This window comes from Mesitornis unicolor, unplaced genomic scaffold (genome assembly GCF_000695765.1).
Source record: "Mesitornis unicolor isolate BGI_N332 unplaced genomic scaffold, ASM69576v1 scaffold5310, whole genome shotgun sequence".
Lineage (NCBI taxonomy): Eukaryota > Metazoa > Chordata > Aves > Mesitornithiformes > Mesitornithidae > Mesitornis > Mesitornis unicolor.
Window position 1 is genome coordinate 145,750 of NW_010160164.1, and position 7,438 is coordinate 153,187.

At 48.1% G+C, this 7,438-nt stretch overlaps 1 protein-coding gene across 1 annotated transcript in view; it reads right to left on the reverse strand.

Moving 5' to 3' along the window:
• Positions 1-6,976, reverse strand: part of SIAH3 (siah E3 ubiquitin protein ligase family member 3) — a 43,377-nt gene extending 36,401 nt beyond the window's left edge. Inside the window, exon 1 of the mRNA XM_010189065.1 lies at positions 6,842-6,976. Within this exon, the coding sequence (XP_010187367.1) occupies positions 6,842-6,976 (135 nt within the window). The remainder of the gene's footprint in view (positions 1-6,841) is intronic.
• Between the last annotated feature and the right edge of the window lie 462 nt (positions 6,977-7,438).

Consider the following 7,438-nt stretch of genomic DNA (forward strand, 5'->3'; position numbering starts at 1 on the left):
CCCAACAAAATTAGATTATTGAAAGACAGATGAGGAGAATGTTTTGCTTTAATACTTTGGTAAAGCAGGGAATGAGCAGGATGAGGAGGAACAATAGCACAGAAGAACAGGTACTTAACAAAAAGAGACAAGCTATGGAAAGAAAGAAAAATAACGCAGCCTGATAAGGTGTTTAATGTCTCAGCATCTGTACTTTTAATTTCCAAATACTGCACGTGCATACATAGATGAGCTGGGAAGTTGCTGCCATGTTCAGACAAGTGGAGAGTTCAGGCCCAGGCTCTGCCCAGCTCCATCAGAAGCTCGACCCAGGTTGGCTGAACATGGTGGCTCAGCTCTGCTCATCTCTGTTGCAAAAAATCACACCAAAAGCAGGCCCAGTGTATTACCTAAATCTTGTTCAGCTCTCTAAAGGAATTCTTTCGTTTTTGGTGGTGCATGTGCTTTGTGGCACCTGCCTCCAGCAGCTCCAAGGAGGACCATGGCTCTGCACCACGTTGTGCGACGTGTGCCGGTGACAGTGCCACCAAAAGGTGCTGAGGGCAACCCGTCACGGTCATCGCTCTCACAGTCACTTCTCCCACCATGCCAGGGGAGCAGCAGTTCTTGCCACCCTGATTGCCTGTTGTGATGGGAAGGCTTTGAGGGTGCCGGGAGGGACCCGAAGTCTCAGCTCTGAGCCAGGCAGGACAAGGATTATGGATTTTCTATGGCATAGGAAGAGCTGAAGTCCCAGGGAGACAGGACACAGTCACAGCAGCTCTCTTCCCTCACTTTACTGGAGCTTTCAAGATCTGCTGTGCTGCCTTTAAACTCAGTTTCTTGGATTACATCAGAATGAACCTCAGACTGAGAAAAAAAGGAAGTGTCTATGTGCCCCCCAGCTAGGGGTGCTAGGTTTGATATGGGGATAGAATCTTAATGGTTAAACAAGAATCTATACACACTGTAAATTCTGGCTTTGAGGCAAAATTCACAGTGTTTGGGAACCTGGCCTGGGACTTTTAACATTTGAGGCTTACAGGACTATATTCACTGCTCGGCTTCTCTACTGAGGCAACCAGTAATGTGTGCTAATTAATGCCCCCTGTGGGAATGTCCCAGGGTGACTTACATCTGCTGGGAAGCAGACTGAGACCTCACCACTCATTTCATGTGATCAAGGCTTGTATTAAAACATCCTTCCTTCCTCCACACCTCGTGTATAAGCCACAGCAATGGCATTGGAGCAGTATTTCTCCTGAGGGAGGTATCTGGGCCATTATGTCTAACCCAAAGGGTTGCATTGAGGAATTCTTGATATACTGAGCAGTATCAGAGCGGGTGAATTAAACAGTGACATGTGGCAGTGTCTGATGGCTACTCATCACCCTGCTGTCAAACACTCTGTTGAAGGGAGAGGTATTTCTCTAATATTATCACAACAGCACTGTCCTCCATTGATAATGTCTGATTTGAACCATCCTTGTAACCAGGTTGGATTTATTATTGAAATTCACCCTCAACATCAAATGTGAGTAGGAAAGTTCTCAATGCTTAACCACCCTATTCCATCTCTGGAGCTGTAACATGACAGGCAGTGCCAGTTAACAGCAGTAATTAATTTTCTACAGCAGTTTTGGGGAGAAGGAAACCGGAGCATATTAACACAGAAACTTCTGACATGGCTGCTCTTCCCCTCCTTCTCTCTCTATCGGTTACAATCATAATTATTGTTCTAGGAGATCATTGTCAAGCTCAGAGCTGCCCTGCTTTGCAGCACCCTTGGAGCAAAGCCCGTGACAACCCAGGTGCATGGGTCTGTGGGCTCAAGGTTATTGGGTTACAGGAGAGGGGACCTCCCAGGACCAGACAGTGGTGGATGGAGAGCCCCCAGGGAGAGCTGCTGGAGTGTGCTCTGCCTCCCCTCCACGGAGCATCACTGTGGCCATGTCTGCGGATGCACTGACAGATGCTCCAGGGGTGCTTATTGTCAACTTGGTTTCCAGTTTTGCCCTTTGAAACCCCTTCAAGCAGAGGCAGGGCTGAAGGAGGGGCATTAAAACAGTGCTGCTTGCTGCTGTCCAGATCCCTACATAAGGATTTGAAAGTCTGTGGTACCCAATGCTCACGCAGCCCTGGCCCACAGCTGAGATGGGACCCAAGCACCTTGCCAGGAGTGTGGGTTTGCAGTCATCAGGGCATTTTGCAGCCCCTCTCACTGCAGCTGTCATGATCCTGCTGGGTGCTAGGGCCAAACATCACTTGGGCTCCTCAAACTACAGCCCTACATGAGAGATTTGAGGATGTCTGTGCTGAAATGGTGGCAGAGAATGTCTGGGGACTGTTAGCAGCAGGTTTCAGAGTCTCTGTCCTCCCTTGCACCACATAAATAAATAAATCTCACGGGACTATAATGCACCATAGCACTTTAATCCTGCTGGGGATAAAGTGGATTACAATGCTATTTGGCTGGCCACTGTGCACAGAGCCAAACTGTTATAACAGGGTTCAAATCCCTTCCCTAACTCAGAGCAGATTTGCTTGTTGCTTTAAAAAACAGCTGAAACACACCTTGGCCCAATAAACCATGCTACAACCCTTTGAATATAAGGTTGAACTATTTACATCCTCCTTTAAATATGCTTCTTTTCATAATTCAATGAGTTCCTTGAAATCCTACAGAGATGAGGAAGGGTGTTTTTTGAAAGAACATTGTAACCACACTTTTTTTACTCTTTACAAGCACATTTTTCACACTCTCCAGAGAGTTAAAGTTGTAAGGAAAAAGCTAGAAACTCCTTGAAGGAAGAGGATCTGTTTTACCCAGCCATACACAGCACCTCTCAGGACATCGTGCCCAGCTGGACTATGATTGCACCACAGTCCCCCGCTGGGTACGGCTGGTTTTTAGGGCAGGGACTGATACCAGCTAAGGAGACAGGACACAGCTACCCACCTTCTCCCCAGGGACACAATTAGCAGTGCTTGGGAGAATTGCTATTAACAGGGGAAAATGCAGAGGAATGCACTAAACCTCCTCTCTGCAGAGACCAGCAAACCCTGCTCATTCCTTCCATGTGCACAAAGCACCTTAAAACTTTCCCTGCATGCTGGGGCCTGCAGCCACCTCTAATTAATGTGGCCTTGGAAGGAGCAGCCGTTTGGCTGGGGAGCTCCATTGCCTGCTCGTGCCTCTCCAAGGGGAGACGTCAAGGCGACCGCACGCTTGAAGGAAGACAAGGTACGAGGTAATGCATATAATGTGATCAAGAATGAAGGTGACCGATAGAAGTGCGGTAAATATGTGGTTTTCTCTGCTTGGCAAGTGAATTTTGATCCCAGCATAGCACTTCATGGGAAGGTGCTGCTGCCGTGCCTGGTAACGCTTATGGGAGGACAAAGAGCAGAACGCGACATGAAGGACAAAGAGGCTCCAAAACAACTCCCTTCCCCCCCCCCATCCTCGCCAAACAGGCGAAACAGAGGGGGACGGTTGCAAAATTGTCTTAGAGCCGCCTGTGTAAGACTGTTAGGCACAAGGAAAACAGCAGCAGATCAATAGAGGTGTCTGTGCTGACACTGTCACCATCTTCTCCTTTAAGATACACTGAAACCCTCATCAGCCTTCCCAGCTAATGAGCCTTTCAGTGGGAAGAGAAATACGGGTTTCTTTCTAAGCGTATGCTTCTTTGCCAACCTCCAGACCTCTCCTAAAAGAAGAGGTAAGTAATGGGCTCTGGTCACAGTCAGAGATTCAGGCTGTGATTGCAGTGACAGGGTGCTGACATAACTTTACTGGAGGCCCCTCTTCATCTATCTGTGGATCTGTGACAGCAGAAGCTGGTGCAACCTTTCCCTGGAGGGCACCAGGGCTTCCCTGTACTCTGCCACTCACTGAGTGCTTTACATGATACCAAATCTCTGACACACATATGTGATCACCATCCATGGTTCCTTGGGGTGGGCTGCATCCCACCACCATCCCTGAGCACTCCCTTGGTTGAAAGGAGGGAGAATGGAGGTCCTGCTGCAATTTTATTTTAATGGAGTTATGTGCATTGGCACTGATTGAGGACCTGGCCTATGTGAGCGATGTCAACGTGCATAATCACATCAGAATATGATGCCTGTCGTTTATAATTTGCACCAATCAGCCAGGAGCCCCTTCACCTGAATGCTGTGGAGATACAGAATAATATAAGCCCTTTCCAAAGAGCTTACAGTTTTGGAGTAAGCATAAACATTTAAACCTTGAAGGGAAAGGGAGAGAAATGACATTGCTCCTAACCCTTGTTTCCTAGCAGGCTTGTATTCATCGACCGCAAACCTTAATACAGTTTTCACTTCACTTGTCAATTGTGAAGATAGATTTGGGGGCTGTCAACAAAATGTTACAGTTGAAATGACCCAGCTAGAAATAATAGACTATGAAATATCAAAGTAGCCATACTACTGTAAACTACCACGGAGGAATACATCCAGCTCTTTCATTTTTAGTGGTCCCTCAGGTATCATTCGGCATACAGGACAATTTGGGGGGCATTTCTCCGTCCCAGCATCAGAAGTGTCTGCACTGAGTTGCTGGAGGGAGTAACCACAACCTCTCTGTGCATCCCTGGGGGAAAAACAGGCACCTTCATAAGCAGGTTCGTCTGACTTGTCTTTGATATCAGTTTTTGGACAAGGCACCATGCCAATGGGAGGTGACCACCTCTCCACCACCAGGTAAAAGCAGGTGGGGTTGGCCTGCAGGCTTCTGCCGCTTGTTGGTGCTGGAGGGTGGGCACTAAGGGGTCCGACCTATCCATCTCTTCCAGGTGCTGGCACAAAGAAGTGGTGCCTTCCTTACATTCTGGATTTACCTGGCTGGATGTGAGCTGAGTGACTCAGGAGCACCTTCAAAGCATATTTCACTTTACAGTCAGAGGAAGGTTTCTTGTCAGTTTGTCCCATCTACCTGGTGTCACAAAAGGCTTGTGGGGCAAACATGTGCAATTGGGCTCCCACTGCCACCCTATCGCAGAAGCAATTCCCAACCAGACCAAGACGATTCTCACTGAGGTTTCACTGACATGTTGGACCTTTTCCTAAAGGCTCCCATTTGTTTCCAAGAGAGTTTTGCATCCAGTGCCTACTTTCAAGAGCTGCCAAGACAGTACTGAGATTGCTAGTATCTCTACTGGGCTTTGGATCTGAGCAGTGAAAAGCTTGGCAGTGAGGGATTTTAGTAAACTGAAATGCCTTGTGTGTTTAACAGGGATGAACAGAAGCATCAACTTCTTTTGGTGTGCTCATAGGTAAAATGCTGCAGCTCCTACAACAGCAAATCTGCAACTCGAGAGGACTGAACTGATAAATTCAGATCTAGTCCTGGATACCAGTGGAGTAGCCAGTGGACACCCCTCTGTGTGCTTATGTGACCTCATCAGACACTGGCACTGAAATTGTATTGTGACCTTCAATAACCTTTTTTCTGCTCATTTTTAAAAATAATTAAAATTACAGATGAAAGTAGCAGGATACAATAACATAAGAGGAGTCAGGCATGGAAGCAATAATTTACGAAATCTCCCCATGCACTTAGAAACACTGCTGCTTCTTTACACTATTTGGATGGCCAGATCCTTTCAGATAACGACAGGGCTGTGGGTTTGTTAAATAGTGTGTGTCTGCAGAGGAGCACGATGCTGGGAGAAGCGAGCTCATACCCGAGCTGTCCATCCCCTGGGATCTCCTGCCCCAGCTGGCAGCACTTGCTGGGCTGAGCCTTGCAAGGATATCCTCCTGGAGCTGGTGCCCTGCTAGAAACAACCTCCTCCTGCCTGAGCACAGCCTGAGACTGGAAACATAACTCCGGGGAATCTGCCTTTTTGGGGGAGATGCTGCCCTGAAGAAGGATTTATCCCATCAATGGACCTCCCAGGGACCCACGGCTCGGAAGGATACTCCCGGCGGCTCCTCCACGTTCCTCCAGGGACCCCAGAAGAGCCAAAGATAAGTTGTCCTGAATTCAATTAATTTCTGAGCTTGCGTTGGGCTCATGGAGCGACACAGCAAGTCAGCTCCGCAAGGACTTGCAGCAGAACAAGAGTCACTTTGTTAAAGTTGGTCATTCACTACCATGATAAAGTAATTAATGCCTCCCAGTTGCTTTCTGCCCCTGCTGCTCCATCTCTCCGTACAAACATCAGGGCTCTGGCGTAGACGGAGCTGTTGACACTTTGTCAGTGAAAATCCAGAACCGTGTGAGAGAAATGCTTTATGGAGACTATAAATAGTTCTGCATTAAGGCAAATGTATTCTCCCGCCTAAAATAGATTCACCTTGTAAATGGCTTAAGGACACTTTCAGCGCCAGAGGAACGCCTTCAGAGTCCCCTCAGGAGACAGAAACAGCTTTTTTTTCCCCCTGAAAAAGCAAACAAGAGCAGCAGCCACAGACCCCTCTGCTGCTACCCCTCCTTTCCTCTGCCTGGCAGCATCCCACTGTGCTTGGGGGTCAGCCTGCATCCTTCCACCTAAAAGGGACATTAATTCATCCAACTAACTTTTCCAATATTTTTTCCCGACACTTGCAACACACGTGCTCATTATACGGGTGAAAGGGGTGAGGAAACTTTGGGGAAGAGGCTCAGATGTCCCATGATCGCTCGGAGCAGCGGGTGGCTTCTCCTTCACCCCGAAGGAAGTCGCACAGCCAGACAATGCAAACATCCCCTCTGCCAGGGCTGCAATGTGTTAACAGCACTCTCCCCTTGCTGCCAGAGCATCAGTTCGTTCCCTGCGGAGAAACGCCGGCGGTGGTGGAGGGGGGAGGACCAGAAGATGTCAGAAGAGAAAAAAAAATAAAATTAACTCACCTTTAGGCTGTGCGTTGGGTTGACGACGCAGACGAGTTGCCCGGCGGCTGAGAAAACCCTCTTTGCCTTGTAGTGCTGAAACCGCAGGTGAATGAGATCTAACACAGCCCCAAAGCACTGGGTGAAGAAAAGCATCACAACTTTTGGCGTTGGTGCTGCTGCTGCTGGCGGTGGGCAGGGGAAGCAGCCAGGAAGCCCCTGAGTCCTTGAGCCCGGGGAGAGAATGCAGTCGGCGAGAGCTCCGCTCCGCTTCAGCTTAGCATGCCTTCATATTCATCATCAAAATAAGACGGGAAGAGGCTTGCAGCAGCGGGGCGGCCAATGGAAAGGACAGAAATGTTATCCTTGAGGTCCGGAGACAGCCAATAACGAATGCCTCCCCTCCAGAAACTCCCTGATGAATTGAGCCTGGTGGAGAATGTATTATTGAACATTACCATACATCAGCACATTGCATTTATCTTGTGATTACAGCCAGTCATATAAAAGGCTGTGGAGATATTCAGGCAAAATTGATTGCTAAACGTCTCCATTTATTAATTGCCTTAATTTAACAAAAGAGTGCGCAGATACCAAATCTAAATGTAACATGTAGGG